Source organism: Anguilla anguilla, chromosome 10 (assembly GCF_013347855.1).
Source record: "Anguilla anguilla isolate fAngAng1 chromosome 10, fAngAng1.pri, whole genome shotgun sequence".
Classification (NCBI taxonomy): Eukaryota; Metazoa; Chordata; class Actinopteri; order Anguilliformes; family Anguillidae; genus Anguilla; species Anguilla anguilla.
The window spans coordinates 10,051,599-10,068,487 of NC_049210.1; the positions used below are offsets into that span (position 1 = coordinate 10,051,599).

At 49.5% G+C, this 16,889-nt stretch overlaps 1 protein-coding gene across 1 annotated transcript in view; it reads right to left on the reverse strand.

Annotated features, from left to right (window-relative positions):
• Window positions 1-16,889, reverse strand: part of bin3 (bridging integrator 3) — a 39,725-nt gene that overhangs the window by 15,570 nt on the left and 7,266 nt on the right. The window contains exons 2-6 of the mRNA XM_035379457.1: window positions 14,848-14,896; window positions 12,778-12,818; window positions 10,155-10,216; window positions 7,087-7,223; window positions 1,374-1,414 (exon numbers count right to left, since the gene is read on the reverse strand). Coding sequence (XP_035235348.1) covers window positions 1,374-1,414; window positions 7,087-7,223; window positions 10,155-10,216; window positions 12,778-12,818; window positions 14,848-14,896 — 330 coding nt within the window. The remainder of the gene's footprint in view (window positions 1-1,373; window positions 1,415-7,086; window positions 7,224-10,154; window positions 10,217-12,777; window positions 12,819-14,847; window positions 14,897-16,889) is intronic.

The following is a 16,889-nucleotide window of genomic DNA, read 5'->3' on the forward strand; positions in this document are numbered from 1 at the left end:
AGGCATACACACACCAAAAACAAACCCACAAATTCACAGAATTCAAGGAACAATGCTTAACTAGAAGGCTGACTAAAGAGCAGTTAACTGCATTCCAGCCCTCACAAACACAAACTGACTATGTGAACACTGTCAGAGACCTCACTGTTACAATGGAAAATACACTCAAGGACACACGTTGACATAAACAGACAAGCAGGCACACACACACACACACACACAAACACACACGCACACACACAAACAGACAAGAACAAAGATACACACACACACATACACACACACATGCATGCATATGCGCACACACACGTACACACACAAAGTTACACAGACAAATATAGACTCACACACATACTCAGACACAGACGGGCTCACACACACACACAAAGACACACAGACACACTCACACAGACTCTCTCACACACACTCATACAGACAGACACACACACACACGTACACACTCATACACACAGATAGACACACATACTCAGACACACACAAATAAAGGCACACAGATGCACTAAGACACACTCACACAGACTCTCACACACACACTCATATACACAGACAGACACACACTCAGACACAGACACACACACACATAAAGGCACACAGACGCTCTAAGACACACTCACACAGACAGATACACACACACACACTCATACACACAGACAGACACACACACACACATAAAGGCACACAGACGCACTAAGACACACACACACACACACAAATAAAGGCACACAGATGCACTAAGACACACTCGCAGACTCTCACACACACACACACGCACACACTCATACACACAGACAGACACACATACTCAGACACACACACACACACACACACACACAAAGGCACACAGATGCACTAAGACACACTCGCACAGACTCTCACACACACACACAGTGCAGGGGCGTTGGGCTCAGGGAGTGGTCAGGCCAAGGGCAGGAATCACGCCCGTCTTCCGAATGCTTGTTAAGGGCCTGCTTCCTCTTCCGGGCCCCTCCCCGGAGGCCCGCTTTTGGAGAGACGTCTGACAGGCCCGGGAATGGAATAGCGCTCACAGAGACCGTGGACGGGGCGAGGGGGCGGAGAGCCAAATAAACTTTCTTCCAGACACACTGCCACAGCAGCGCCATTCACGGACATATTTATATATATATTTTTTTTTTTACTATCCACTCCGTTTTTTTATTAAACGCATTCCTTAACCCATTGTTTCCACTCTCTTTCTTTCACTCTTTTCATGCCTTCAGAGCCATTCACAAAGACGAGGGAGGAATTTCAAGGGTAGAGGCATTAGCTTTCAGAAAGAAACAAAAAAAAAAAAAAAAAAAACATCACTCAAGAATAGGAAAACCCAGACTTACTTTTTAAGAGGATCGATTACGGTCTTCTGGATCTGCATCACCTGTGGAGAAAGGGGCGAGGGAAGGTTAGCGTCTTACGCTGCAGCCGAACGTTCGCCAGCTTGTCCGCCGTGCGCACAAAACGGCGGTTTTCGCAGCGTTCCGACTGTTTACGTTCTGACCTTGTTTAAATTTTGCCTTTTTTTAACGTTCGCCCCGAATTCCGTTCAACAAAGACTTTTAAAAAAAAAAAAAAAAAACGTCTTTCCGAGCACATCTAAAGCTCTCATTTACCTCCGGATGTCACATCCACGCAAACAATCAACAATTACTGGGGCTTTTTTTTTTTTTTTGGTTTTCCTCAAACCCTCACCCATATTCTAACAACAAAAGCACAAATTGGGGTTTGGTGGTGGTGGTGGTGGTGGGGGGGGGGATGGGGGGGGTCATCTAAACTTTCTTGACGTTGACTCCTTTATTGCACACAAGCCCGGAGGACGGAGCCCTGAATATTCATAGAGGGAGCGATAGTAAAGGCTGATCTGTCAGGGGACGCACATGAAAGCAAAGCCTCACCGATTTCAGATCCTGCGGAGGGTGGCTCGCCTTACAACATCAAAGTTCTTTTGCAAACAAACATTTTAACAATAACAGTTTATATTTTTGTGTACTCTTTCTTGTTGTCTGAGTCTGTGTTTTTTTTTTGGAGGGGGTGGGGGGTGGGGTGGGGTGGGGTTGGGTAAGGAAGGAGGGAAAGAGGAGGAAGGTGGGGGGGGAATTTAAATGAAAGCAAATGAACATCATCTCCAAGCCTCCGGCCCAGCGTTGAAGTCTAACAGACAGAAGCTGGCGTGCAATTAACAAACTTTTCAACGTCATTTACATCAGGGCTTGGAGATGTCTTCCGGAGACCTATATCTGTGACAGAACACTAAAGTAATTCTGGCAAACAACTCGAGCTGAAGAACACAGCAGAGAAAGTTTGTCAGCAAACAGACAGAGACGTTCGGATTCGGCTCCAAAACAAAGAGCCGAGTCTTCACCTCACATTTGGCAGATTGTCAATCGTGAGATTAAGTCAAATGTAACGTGCCTGACTGTTTGAACAAGTGACGCGACAATCTTTCGCAGAAACGAAATTCGCTGAACTACAACAGTGGTTTTTTTTTTTTTTTTTTTTTTTACGTGCGCAAAAAAAAAACAAGAATTAATGGTTTTAAAAAGAAAAGTGCAAACTCGCAATCCTGGATCCTGGGAATACTCGCTAAACGTGGTTCTTTTCCTTAATGAAGTAAGCAGAGCCATTTACATAAACCCCCTCCCAACCCGCCGCCGAACAGCAGCGAATAAACAGCTCAGTCAAACGCAAGTGCGTAAGCGCCCAGCCGGGGAAATCGGCAGCGAGAGGAGATTTGCTTAAGCATGCGCCTGCCCTCTCCGCCCTGACCCGTCCCAGAGCGGGGAGCCGGGGCCCATTCCGGCGAGGCTTCCGGAACGCCGGCGGCCAGCGCCGCAACCGCCAGTCTCCGTGAGTCACGGGGCATAGGCCACCCGGGCGCGCAAGGCCCTCCCAAAAATACGCGCCCGTCCGCTCCTCGCGCCGAGAAATCGATAGCCTCCGCGCGGCGCATCCTCGGCCGCCCGGGGCCCTGGGGGCGCGGGGGGAGGGGGGGCAGGGGGGCCCGGCTCTTCTCCACCGCCGGCCCCTTTCAACAGAAATAAACGCTCGTCAGGGCCCGCTCCTGCCTTCATTATCTCCGCACGTTTTTCACCGTCTTCTCTCTCTCCCTCTCTCTCTCACCCCCCTCCCCCCTCCCCCCTCCCCTTCTGGCGCAGCACCGCGTTGTTCGCCGGCGCGGCCGTGAGAACGGGGGGCGCGTCTCGCGTTTCAGACCCGCTCGTTCCGATCGCCTTCAGAGGCTGGATTCCGGTGAGCGCTCTCGATTGTGTGTGATTCACAGGCCTGGCGCTGACAGACAAGGCGTCCTGGGGTGATGTTCCAAACTCCAAATGGAACTGTCGAGAGCCTTAAATGAAGCCTTCCACAGCGCCTCGAGCCGTCTTCGGGAGTCGGCGGGATCCTGTGATCCGGAGCCGCGACGCTCGGCCTGGAGGACCTCCATGCCGGCAGGACCAGGCTCCGCTCAGGCCGGCCCCGCTCTACGGAACCACATCGCGGAATCAAGCCATTCTGACAACAGCGCACAGACATTGTAGAAACACACTATATGGCCAAAAGTATGTGGATACCTGACATCCAATATCTCTTCTAAAATTATGGGCATTAATATACAGTCGGTCCATCCTTTCCTGCTTTTACAACCTTCACTCTCCTGGGAAGGCTTTTTACTAGAGGCTGTAGCATTGCTGCAGGGATTTGCTTCCATTCAGCCGGAAGAGCATTAATTAGGCCTGGCACTGATTGGCCGATTAGGCCTGGCTCGCAGTTGGCTTGCTAAATGATCCCAAAGGAGTTGAATGGGGTTGAAGACAAGCCTCTGTGCAGGCCAGTCAAGTTCTTCCACACTGATCTCGACACAACCATTTCTATATGGCCCTCGCTGTGTGCCTGGAGGCACTGTCATGCTGAAACAGGAAAAGGCCTTCACTGGAACAAAGGAGCCTAGCCCAAACCATGAAAAACAGTCCCTGACAAAGGGGCATCCAGACACTTTTAGTCATGTAGTCTGTCTGATGTCAGCTACTGAATTTATCACATGAGCTCCAGGAGAGAGGGAAGACAGAGGGAAGGAGAGGAAGAGGGTAAGGGAAAGGGAGAGGGATAGAGGGAAGGAAAGAGAGAGAGGAAAGGAGAGGGAGAGAGAGACAGAGCTCAACTCCCAACGGTCTGTTTCTGGCAGTGAGCTCAGGTCAAGAAAAAGTCACTAGTCCGCAGGTTCCAGGGCCGGCCCAGACTCAATCAGATGGCCAAAACAAAAAATGGACCATTGTTTTAACAACGATATCTGGGGTCGTGGAAAAAACCAGACCCCAATTATCACAGGAACTTAAGTAGCATTTGAGAACATTTGCTCAAGTACTTCAGCGCATAACCATCCGAGCAGAGCACTGACCTTGAAGAAACAGGTGCGTGTGGGTCAAACATCTGGCAAGAAGCGCGGGTCACACTGAAAACTACATCTTCATCCATCTCGACCAGCAGCAGACGCCGAACAGACCCACACAGTGCGTGACTGTATTGATCCTGGAACGGTGAGAAGGCTAACTTGCCTCGCCTATCGATTCTGCCTGGATTGATGGCTCATGATTCCAAGCGCTGCCTCTGTGCTGGTGACAGGACCGCAAGCGTCCCAGCGTAACACTGTCCGGTAGATCACGGCTGCAGACCCCAGCAAAGCCATCCTGGATAGAACCCTCTGTTCCGATGCACGGTACCCACAGACAAAACACGCACCATTCCCTTAGCCTATAGTCAAACATGGAAGAGGCTTAAATTGAGGTGCATAAATCTCATCAGCGCTTCTCCGTTTCCACGGCGTGACCCCCGGACGCGGGGTCAAGTGCGTTTCACACTGGAATCAAAGGGCGCGATTGATATCTTGAGCGCAGAGCAGCCAATTCCGGAACCGAAGAGGCCGACTGAGGCCAGGCGGGGGGGGTGGGGGGGAGGGGGTGAATGGGGGGCAGCGAGGAGCGTGAGATCACAACCTTTTTCGGGTGAGGGGGAGGAGATTTGTCGGAGACATTTAAAATGCCGCGAGGCTCTGACCCCAGTTAAGCGGGCGAAGAGTCCAGGCGGGAGGAGAAATGAGACGTATGGCGAAATGGGCAGCGGACTTCAGGGGCCTTTCTCCTTTAATAAGCGCCGTTTCTATTTTGCACGAAAACCCGTAGGTGTGCGGACCGCGGTACAGAGTCTTCCTTTTAGCTGCTTTTTTTCCAGATTTTTTATCCGATGAAGCCTGACGACTGCTGATTCAAAAATCTGCTGCGAGAACGTTTACTCATACCCAATCTGCCAAGAAAAGGAAGTGTCGGCAGGGAGGCTTCATTATTTATTTTGAAAATGGACTTTGCATAACAGTATCCCCTGAGGACTGTGGAATCCGACTGCTTTCTCCGCCGTTTCACAGACACGTGTACACACGCTAACTTTCTCACAAAAGATGGCAGGGTCCAAATCCGGCTAACATGCTGTACTTGCACGATGAGGCAAGGACTACCCTGCCAACTAAACCCCCCCCCCTCCCCCGCCTCCTGGGGTGCCACTGGCCAATTAAGGTCCACATTTGAGTCCTGGACAAAGTTTTTAACTACTTGGATCACCCAAACCTTTAGCCACCATTTTGAGTGGTACTTCTGTAAAGAGCAGCGACTACAGAGAGAGATATAGGGGACTGATCCCCCTCTGGTGTTTCCAATCAGAAAGGGGTAGCACAGAGACCCCATAACAAGGTCAACTCAGAGTTCACAGAATACGATATGCTTAGTTGAAACAACAGTTCAGTTTTGCCCTTTTGTGATTGGGCAGCACAGTCTAAACGAGTCAGAAAGGCTGTGGGATGGGTTGGACTGGTCGCACAGACAGCAATGTGTCACTAATTGCTCTGATCAGCATTGGGCTACTTGGGAATTTTAACAGGGACATTATCTGCTTGGGTACTGCCATGAGGTAGAGGCAACAACAATTAGGAATGCCAATCAAGGAGGAAGCATTAGAATCCCAGAACATTTTACTCATATCTGACTTCACACTTCCTCAAGGACCAGCGGCAATCCCACGGTGACTCTGCTGTCTTTAAGGAAATCCACAATAGGATCCCTACAGTGGAGAATGCCCTGAAGGTGCTGTGCTTCCAATGCAAGAGACTCCCTCAGCAATTACTTTCAAATTACTATTTTAATAACATGTACAGAGAATAGGATTTGAAGAAAAATTAACAAAAAAAAGAACACACGCACACACGCAAAAACACACACATGCATACACGCACGCACACACGCACGCACACACACACACACACACACACGGAGCTTTGGGGAATGAGAAAAGCGAGTCTGAAAAAGAGCCAGATCCCATTGCAATGGCACGGAGACTGCAGAGCTGGCTCTTCTGTAGTAGGTGATATTTTAAACATCCTGATTGAGTCATAAACACATCCAGTTACCAAAAAAAAAGGCTGAATTTACCAATCGGATGTAAATTCCCCCGCACAAGATCAGGAGTAATAAAAAAAAACCAGCGGGGAGAGAAAAAAGAAATTCCGGGCTTGAATGAGTAATTTTCCATTTTAGACTTTTTTTTGGGACAGTAATATCGATGATACACAAATTAGATGCAGCCTGAGACAGCAGTGTGAGGGCTCATGCCATTTGAAGAGCGGTTGCATGGAACGGGGGGTGGGGGGAGGTGTTAGGAACCAGAGAAGAAGCTCTACAGTAAGGCTGCCCAACCCTGCTCCTGGAGACCTACTGTCCGATAGGTTGTCACTCCAATCCTAACACACTCAAAGGCTAGAGATCACAACGAGCAGCTAATTAGTAGAATTAGGTACGGCAATATGGTTGAAATAAAAACCTACAGGACGGTAGGTAGTACTTCTGAGAGATAGTACTTCATTTAATAGACAATTTTATATGTATGACACCTCTAAACACCGTTTAGGACCAACTTCTCAAAACAACTCAGACTTTCATGCACTATTCAGTCTTTGAGCTGTTTGCATTGTGAATGGCTCATGCACAGGCGGCCCGGTGGACAGTGGACACTGACCTTCTCCTGGTTGAACGAGTCCATCCTCTTCATGGCCGTGTCCAGGGCGGTCATGGAGTCCAGGAAGGCCTGGTCCTGCTCGCACAGCGGGTTGCTGAGCAGGTCGGCCGAGATCTTCACGGCGGCCTTGGACATGGCTGGAACGCAAGCAGAGGTGGGGGGGGGGGGGGGGGGGGGGGGTGAGTCTCCACCCAGAAGCGCTGAACGCGGTCACGGGTTGTATGCGTAGGTGCGTGGGCGCGCAGCGCGTTGTTTGTCGAGCGCGTGAATAGGCCCAGGCATGCTCGCTGCGTATGGCCAGCAGCACAGGCGGGGGATGCTGGGAACAAAAGGGAGCCGCGACGCCATTGGAGGGGCGTGTTCGGCACAGAGCTGGAGCTGAGCACCATGGGAGGAGCGTGTTCGGTACGGTCAACCAGCACTAATGCTTCTAGTGCAGATGCCAGTTACAGCCAATTGTACACATACTTTAGAACACAATTTAATCTTATAAAATGATTCCACCTTAACACTATATAGTATTACAACTGTATATTATATAACATGTATGTACATATATATATATATATATATATACACACACACACACACATATACATATATATTAAAAACATATTCATATTCTAAAATTATTAATAAGCATGAATCATATTTACACATACTATATAATAATTACTGTAGTATGTTTATCATTTAGCAAAGCATTTCAAGCGCAATACCATTTCTGTCACTTCCTGTTCTGCTGCTGTTGCTCCAGTGATAAACTATTTGTGGGATCTCTGCATGTTAGTTTCGCTGATCGCGAAACAGATAATCACATCAACTGTAATAAGACCAACACAAATAATACTAATAGTGCAAACGCAGATATTGTTACTGATGATGCGCAGTGCGGACAGTCCTGCAACTGTGACTCAGTGTGTAGCGGTGAGCTTGCTGCATGGGGGATATCCCAGATACCTAATTAGGGGGGTGGGGGAAATACCCATCAGAGGCTACCCTCCCACTCAGCAGCTAAACAAATACTGGGCTCAAGCCAATCCAGTTTGTGATCAGATTCTTCGCTTCGCCTTCTCTCCACATTGAATTTGGCCAGACCCCAGCAAATGACAGACAGGCCTGAATTCAATCTACCCACAATGCACCTTGTCCTCAACGTCTGACTGAAGACTTAAAGCCAATTCTTGGTTTTTTCAATGCAAGGAACTAAATCTTCAACTCAAAGGTTATGTGTATAAGTACATTTTTGTCTACATACTCATGCACAAACCAATACTTCAAGTGCTTTTGTAGACATACGTGATTGTTCCTTGGCGACAGGATTACATAGCCCTAAGCTGTATAGAGCAAGTTGAGGCACATTATGAGAGAACTGATGTAATCAGAATGCTGTTGCAATGCTGTGACATCACGATAACCACTGAAGAACAAGGAGAGAGGGTAAGAAAGTTCCAGACGTTCTGGATTTTCTCTTTTGATCGTCTGCATTTGAACTACAGCAAGAGCATGTTGTGTGCAAAGAAAAAACCCATAGGTCCCTGTCAGTGACTTACGGTGGTCAGTAACTTGCATTGAGACATCTCCTTTTTCCCCTCCCGTTGCAATATCCATTTAAAGAATATAAAAGTGTGCGTTTGTATCGATGACCTCATTGAGATTATATATTAAAGAGCATCTTTCCAGATCACAAAATGGCAGCTAATGAAAAAGAGCTCACTAGAACTGGTCTGGTGTGTGGCCCACCACCAAGGTCTAGATATAACTCTTTAATCAAGGGAGTGAATGCAAACATCCCAGCTCGTTCAGTGTTCAATGGCCTAAGCATGACCATTGCTGATGTATTTTCTTGTTGCTCTGATCAATGCTGATGAATTACACTAGTTTCAATGAAGTAGTTTCAGTTTTAAGAATAAATGGAAGGTTTCTCCTGGCTGACACAGTTGTTTTGACCCGATGTCTTTGTGGGCTTCTGGTCATGTACCATAAAAGTGTGAACTCGCTCATGATATTAAAGTTACATTTCTCTACAACTCGCCCAACAAAATGAACAGGAAATGAACACCGGTTCTCTTCTGAAATGTATATCACACTTCCATTTTCCTGCTCTAGCAGACCGTGACATCAGCGCTCATAATGGTGAGAGGCAAATAACCTGACTAATGCAAATAAAGGCTAATGAATCATGCCCTATACCACACCTCCACTTGAGCCATTTTTAGCATGCTATGCGGCGGGGACTACGATGAGTCAAGGCCAGTGAAGCGAGAATCCCAGCTGAAGGGGGACTCCGGCGAACACAGACAAAGAGCATATGTACACGCAGCCCCAAGACGTGAGCCCGAGAAAGCCCTGAGAGGCTGAGCGTGAGGGAAGCCCTGAGAAAATGGCCGCCGAGGTGCTTTGTTCAGGGCTGCTCGCGGTTGATTGGGAAGAGATGTGCAACAGATGGGCTTCATTAATTAAAACAGAGAAGCCGACAGCTCCGTTACTTTGATGAGGCTTCCCGTACTCCGGAGCACGAAACAAAGTAAATTAAAAAGCCCCGCACCCCAACCCACCCCCCCCTCCCCCCTCCGCGATTACCCCGCCCTCCACACGGGCGACTGATGTACCGTAGGAACCGGGGGGGGGGCGAAGCTGGTGCTCAATTTCAGAACTCATTTCCCCCTCTTGCCTAAACTACAAAAACACAATTAAGACTAGACTTTTCCAAGCAGATAAAAAAAAAAGCCTAAATGCAGCAGCAGCAGAAAGCACGTCATCGCAGAGTGCGTATTTTAATCACAGATTACACTAAAATGGCAACTTTGAGCTGAAGGGCTGACCTGGGGGGAAAAAAAAGGGAAGGCGTGAGCAACGTAAGGTTTTAGTGAGAAGGGCGGTTTTGTGTGGCGGGATAACAGGGGGCGATCCCAGCTACGTGTCCTGCGTGCGCGCAGCAGAGTGGGAACAGTTAGCGCGAGCGTCTTGAATCGCGCGCCAGTGAAACGGGGTTAATCAGATTAGAGAGAGAGACCGTCACGGATCCGCAGGACCCCCCGCAGAGCGCCCCCCGCAGGCGTACACACCTATGTCGGCCTCCGTGCTTTTCTTCATGTCTTTGTGCAGCTTCTTGGTCTGGTCTTCCAATCTATGGATCAGAGGGAGGAGAGAGCAAATTACAAACCCAACGCACCTTGGAACGAGACTCAGTGAATGTGCCACTATCGAAGCGCTGTAACTCGGGGAAACGCGATTGGCCGGCTACGGAGACTGGCTCGCAGGCTGCCCCGGCCTTGGCACAGAGAGAGAGAGAGAGAGGGAGAGAGACAGAGAGAGAGGGAGAGAGAGAGGAGAGCTGGCAGGGAGTGTGCATTCCACCAGCCAGAGGCCCAGACAGACACCGCACACTGACTGACAGTGACCCGGACCGACTCTACTCTATACCGCACTCTCAAAACACCTGACTGTTTTTCTCACTTTGGGTGGTCGATATGGGCCAAAGATGACAACGAAGATATTTCTATACCCTTGTTAAGATAATTATATATATCACAGAAATCTTCGTTTTATGCAATTAAATTGTGCTCGAAATATCGTCACCGTAAGAGAGAGCTGTGTCAGAGGATTTATATATATCACACTATTCTTTGTTTTATGTAATTAAATTGTGCTTAAAATATCATCACGGTAAGAGAGCGTTGTGTCAGACAGATAATTTAAAGGAACAAGCTTTCTGTGTTGTATCACAGTAGCACACGTAAGAAAAGCAACAGCTCAGCAGACAGAACAAAGCAGGCAGCCAATAGAAGATCGGTATATTGCGAGATGAAGAAAATAGCGAACGCTCCAGTACCGCCGCGAAGCTACCGGTATTTTAGAGACGTCTGGCGCCAGCATATCAGCGTCCTTCAAACGATATTGCACGCAAACTACAGCTGGCGTATCGTGTATGAGAACTCCACCTCCCACCCCTTGTCCCTGGGCCTTGCGATGAGGTTTACAAACGGCCTGTGCTGGTGGGGGGGGGGGGGGGGGAGCCTACCGAGGGGGGGCGGCGCGCGGTTAACTAGCGACAGAGACGTTCGGAACCCAAGCGCGATGCGGATCTGTTAACAACATAAAAACTGTCACGGCTAACGGCGGCAATTACCGGACTGTGGGGACAGCTTCGTGTGAGGCGCCAGGCATTATATCAATTAAGCGAGCGGCAGAAAATTAAGAGGCAGATTAGATTCTCCGCCGGCGACGACGATGAGGTGTTAATCCTGAGCGTTTGATGAAGTGACAAAGACAAAAAAAAAAGGGGGAGGAGGAGGAGGAGGAGGAAGGGGGGGGGGACGTCTCCATTAAATGCAGTTGCGCGTACGAGATGGACCGGCGGGAAAAAAAAAAACAGGAGCATGTGTGAAGAGTCTCTCCCCGTCGGCGCCAGGTGAACGTGAGGCCCGCTCCGCGCGGGGTGTTAATGGAGACGCGCTGCGCCAGCTGCTCCTCTCTCCTCGCGGCGCGCGCGCGGCGCTCAGCCTCTGCGCCAGGCGACGGACCGCGGCTCAACACTCCGTGCTGCGAGCGGCGTCGCGCTAATGCCAGACTCGTCAGGGAGGGCACTTTTTGGAGTGCCTGGCGTTTCGCGTATCCAGGCTCAGTCAGGGGAATCGCGTTTTAATGTTCTGAACAAGGAAGTAAAATAAAATAAATAAAATCAATTATATAGATTTAAAATACACATACTTTCTTCATAAAATAATATATTTATATATACTTATTTTACTTATTATACTTTTTATTTTTATGTATGATTTACCTATTTTAAACGCACATATGAACTTCTATGTTTGTGTTGCGTGTTTTACCGTGGAAAAATAGAAACCGTTTTTCAGGTGACACAACTTCACGCTTGAGTGAAAAAGCTGAATCAGACCATTGCGTCAGATCATGGGAGAGTTCCCCGCGTAGCCCACAGGTGCTGTCCAACCAAATTGTTCTTACATGCCTGCTCTATGCAATTTTCAACACCCCCCCCCCCCCCCCCGAAAAGCCCCATAGCCTCTTACTCATCACGGTGTCTATCTGCAATGGTTATCACTTTGCGTGTGGGCCCGCCCACTCAGTGAAAACCCAGGGCACCGCCCACATGCTCAGGCCCAGCTCACAGCCAGTCTCCTTAACCTGAGAGACCGCACTTCATTGCCACAGATGCTTTTGTTAGCAAGCGAGGATTTTGTGGGCTTTGTGGTACGTCTGCAGCAGTCAAATGTACACTATTTCACTAAACTTTTTGGGTCTTGTAACTTATGCAAGTTTAACACAGGAACAAAGGACTACACCAAACTTGGATGATTGGATATCCAACCCTCTTAGTGATATTGTCATGCCATTGCAGAGGACCAGTTATTTTTAACTGTCAACTTCAATTGTGGATGCAATTAGGCTAAAGAACTTTACATGAAGAGGACAAATGGGCCCAAGATTAAATGGGTTTTCAAGCGCTCGCTGTTTTTCTGCAAATGAAAATGTAGCGCGAGATTGCGGACGCTCTTGCGTTCATGTCTTTTCTCTATCGACCCAAAAGTTTGAGTGCTTAGAGGGCTTAATGCAAAAATTTCCTCAGCTATGGCAACCGTGCCCAACAATAACGACGTGGGCGCCCAACGACAGAAATATATCACGAAAAAAAAAAAAAGCTGTCGAACACACACAAAAACTTACTTTTGGAGCTTGTCATATTCTCGTTCAAAGTCTCTTTCAACCTGTGAAGACAGAACACACATGCCAGAGAAATGAGTGCATCTGATGGGAGAAGAGCAGGCATTGGGCTGGTTTTTGAAAAGCAACGTGTGGGCAACCCGCTCCATTCCATCACTGGCCACGGTGGCACCCGTTGAGGGAGAAGAAAAACATGCCAGGCCGGTGGGAGTTTGAACCAGTGGCCAAGCCGCACCTGCGTTCTGTGCACAAATGCCCATGTCGGCACCTTAAGCCTTCTGCGGGCCAAAGATCCTGTCATTTCCATTAGGGAAAATAAGCACTGAACCAACAGCTGTCCATTTTGAAGAACAGAGAGATGGACATTTAAAGTAAGACTGACGTCATTATTTCAGAACATGGACCCGCTCTGAAGAGGGGCATTGTTCAAAAGGGGGAAAAGAAAGCCCGGAGGGATTCCCTTATACTTCTATCTGTGTCATTTATGTCCATCTAGAAAGTTCTGAAAACAAGGAAGTGATGAAATGAAGACAATGACCAGTGTGCATGAAGAACATACAATATCTCGGAAGGAATATCGTGTCCCCTTAATGGAAATCCCAGTCTGTTCTGGTGTTCGTCACTGTCCTTGTTTGCAGAGGTCTAATCCCTCTCTGACTGCATCCCAGTGCATCTCTCATATACAAACACACACACACACACACACTGACACACACTGTGAGTGCACTGTGGTCCCCCCCCCCTTGTCTCTTCCACAATTAACAACTAACTCCATCTCCTGTAATTTGCGCAATGCTGTTTCAATTTAGGCCGGTAAGGTTTTTGTGGAGCCCCCGTCTTGGGGCTCTGGCTGCTCTAATTGTCCCGGGCCGGGCCGGGCGGAGGCAGCGGGGGTTCCTGTCTTGAGGTTGCGCGGGCCGCCGCGTAAACAAACAAGCGCGGCGGGAGGAAGCGGGCAGCTTGTCGCTGGGGAGCCTCCAGCCCGCGACCGCCCCCCCACCCCCCACCCCCCCCACCCCTGTGATGTCACGGGGAGACGGGAGACGGGTTCCTCGCGTCCGCCGCGGGGCCACAGACAGATTACAGGGGAAGCGGTTTCTCCCCCCCCCCCCCCGGCGGAGGTGGCGCCCACTCTGCCGGCGCTGCCAGGGCTGTCCGTCACGCGGCCTCCGGAGGACCGGAGGGCGCCAACAGCGCCAGCGAACCCCCAGCTTCCGGGCCCTGCCCGGTGCGGTGCCAGTAGGGATGCCAGTACGATGCAGGGCACCGAGCCTACTGCACTGCCAGTCCACAAACAGCTCCACACGCACACAAAATAAACCCTGTGGTAAAGCTAGCTGGCTATGCTTACACTGATATAAATATCCAGAAAGAATGCAGAGGAACAGTTTGGCTGCGTTTGGTTCAGCAGGTTAAGGCAGTTTCCTCTGGTTTACACTTGGAACATGTGAATTTGTACACTGTTTCTTACTCCTTTTCATCTTCATTGAACATGTTCTCCCCGCCCCCACAGCTTTAATCTCACTCTTCTCTTTGGAACGGGAGTTGAAAAGTTGGCCCTCGGCTGTGGCACGGGCCCCGGAGCGCAGCCCGTGCGGGACGGAGCCCGTCTGAGGGCCACACAGGCGGTGGTCAGCGCTGGAGCCCTTTCATGTAGACCAAGCGCAGACGGCTGCTCTCTTTGAGTCTGATCTCTGTCTCACGGGCAAGGCCGTTTCCACGGCCACCACAAAGCCAACGCCATTGCCAGGCCGTCTCCGACGTCTCATTAAAGGCACCGGACGGAACTTCCGTGGTTTACGTTTCAGGCAAACTCATTTCACCAGGAGTCTCTGAGTTTGCAACAAGGACAGGCCTCCCCTGGAGCCGATGGCTCCTCGACTTTCCCACCCAGTAAACACGGAGAAGAGCTAGAGATCAGGAAGTGCACTGCCTGTCTTCTGTAAGCCTGAAACTTAACCACACTCGTGAACTTAACCACACCCTACACCCCGTGTAGTGCGGTTATACCATTGTTCTGCGTTGACTAAGCATTAATAATAGGCTGTACAAAACTCATTGAAAACAGCTTACCGTTTTTGAAACAATCTGCTTCTTTGGTTGTCCAATCTTGAAGGGAATCCTGAAAGAAAAGATTGTGGCAAACAGGAATAAGTACACAGCGGGAACAATAAGACAAGTATTATAGGAGTTAAGTCATACAGTATTTCAGGAAGAAATACGGAAGCATTTTTACCAGTTCTATTCAACTAATCATGCTAGTTAGCCAATGGATAACGGATAGCCAATGGCAGTAGTCATGCAAAACCAGAACAGGAGAAATGGACTTGTAACTGCTTTCAAGTCCAGCACTTAGCACCACAGCTTGGTATTGATTCTGGTGAGTCAAAACTGAGGGATATTGACACGAAGGTTGAAAAAAAGTGCAGTACCCCACTCATTTTCTCTGATGGAGTCACACTTATGTACCTTTAAGAGCGCCCGGCACGCGCCTGACTGCTGTGACTTCAGCAAGTCAATCGTTAGCAAGGGCTGTGGAATCTCAGCCATCAGACAGTCGTTAGACTGAGGTCAGCGTAGTCTGGGCCTCAGTGTTTGAGGTGGGGGGAGTGGGGGGTGGGGGGGGAGCTGTATCTGAAGTGTCTGCTCGGCCGGCTCGGCGGTCCCGTTAACCTCTGCCCTGCCAGAGCGCACTTCAGAGTCCCCCATCAGCTTCCTGTCACCCATCTGCACATCTGGGCCCCATTGGAGGCGGATGTCCCTAATTAGAAGTGCCTGTCCCCTCCGTCCCAGCAGCCTCTGCTCCGGCTCCCCCTCAGAGGCCACACGCTGCCGATACTGGGCCCGGCTGATTACTGCAGCCCCAAACCACAGCCCTGCCCTGCTCTGTGCCCCCCCCACACCCCTTCAGTACAACCGCCTGGATCAGCAACGACACCCCCGGCTCTGTCCCCCACCCAAACACACACCATTACCGTTACAGTGTCTTTTTACACTACGAGGTCAGATATGAAGACTGGTATCATTAAATGCTAAATCCAGGCTGTGTTATTTCAGGGTCAAGCTCTAAAGCAACCATAATTTTCACTCAGTGCTGCCAATGGTGGAACAATCTAATAAAGCTCTTCCACATGGACAACAAACAAATCACCTCCCTTCTGTTGATTCAGATTCAGGACTATGAATCTGCATTTTAGTGCAAACCGAACGCTGTGGAAACTCTATGGTACAAGGTGGTGCGAGCAAGCACCGTTAGAAAGACCCATTTGGCAGGCCTGAAGGACTGGGTTGCCATGAGGACGCTCTGGCCCAATCGAAACACGGCAGGGAAAACCCACGTCTCTCACGAGCTGGCAGACTTCCTGTTTCTCCGGGCTTAAAGCTAGCTGGAGGACCTGCTCCTGTTGAGCAGTGGCCGCCCGCTTTCCAAAAATAAGGCCTTCCGTTTAAAATGAAGGCGCATTACCAGTCACGTCCTGCCCATGTTCACCTCGCTCCTGGCCGCTCAAATTATGTCATATTCATAAATATCCACTCAAATTGAGTTGTGTCACAGTGTAAAAAAAGACACTTCTACAGGAAGGTGCAATTAAATTTAAACTGGGCAAAATGCCGTCACCTGTCCTATTCTAAATTTCAGAAATGGTAAGGCAATGTGGTTTTAAACGGGGGACAAAAAATAAAAAATAAATGATATGCCCCAGAAAACTCTCTTTTCACACTTCTACCCTTGTGATAAGTTTCTTTTTTATTTACCGAGGTGGCAGGGGATCCGTGAGAGAAAAATGACCCTCCTTATTGTAACTGGATCCACCCCCATTGATGTGACACTAATGATATCCCATCCGCGCGCGGATAGACGGCGGCTCCTGGCAGGCGCGGGGAGGAAAGCAGCTGCGTCAAAAGCAAGGTGTGCGGACTAATGAGATGGAGAGGAAAAAGGGGCGAGAGGCAGGGCCACGTCGAGCGACGACGAAACGCCGTTGACGGGTCTGACAGCTCGCGTTACTGACAGCTCAATGGAGAGCCCCAAAAAAACCCGCCGCAGAATGACCCCAATCCACAAGAGCCAACATGGAGAGAGAATGTACGCAGTCGCCGAAACGTGCCTGTGT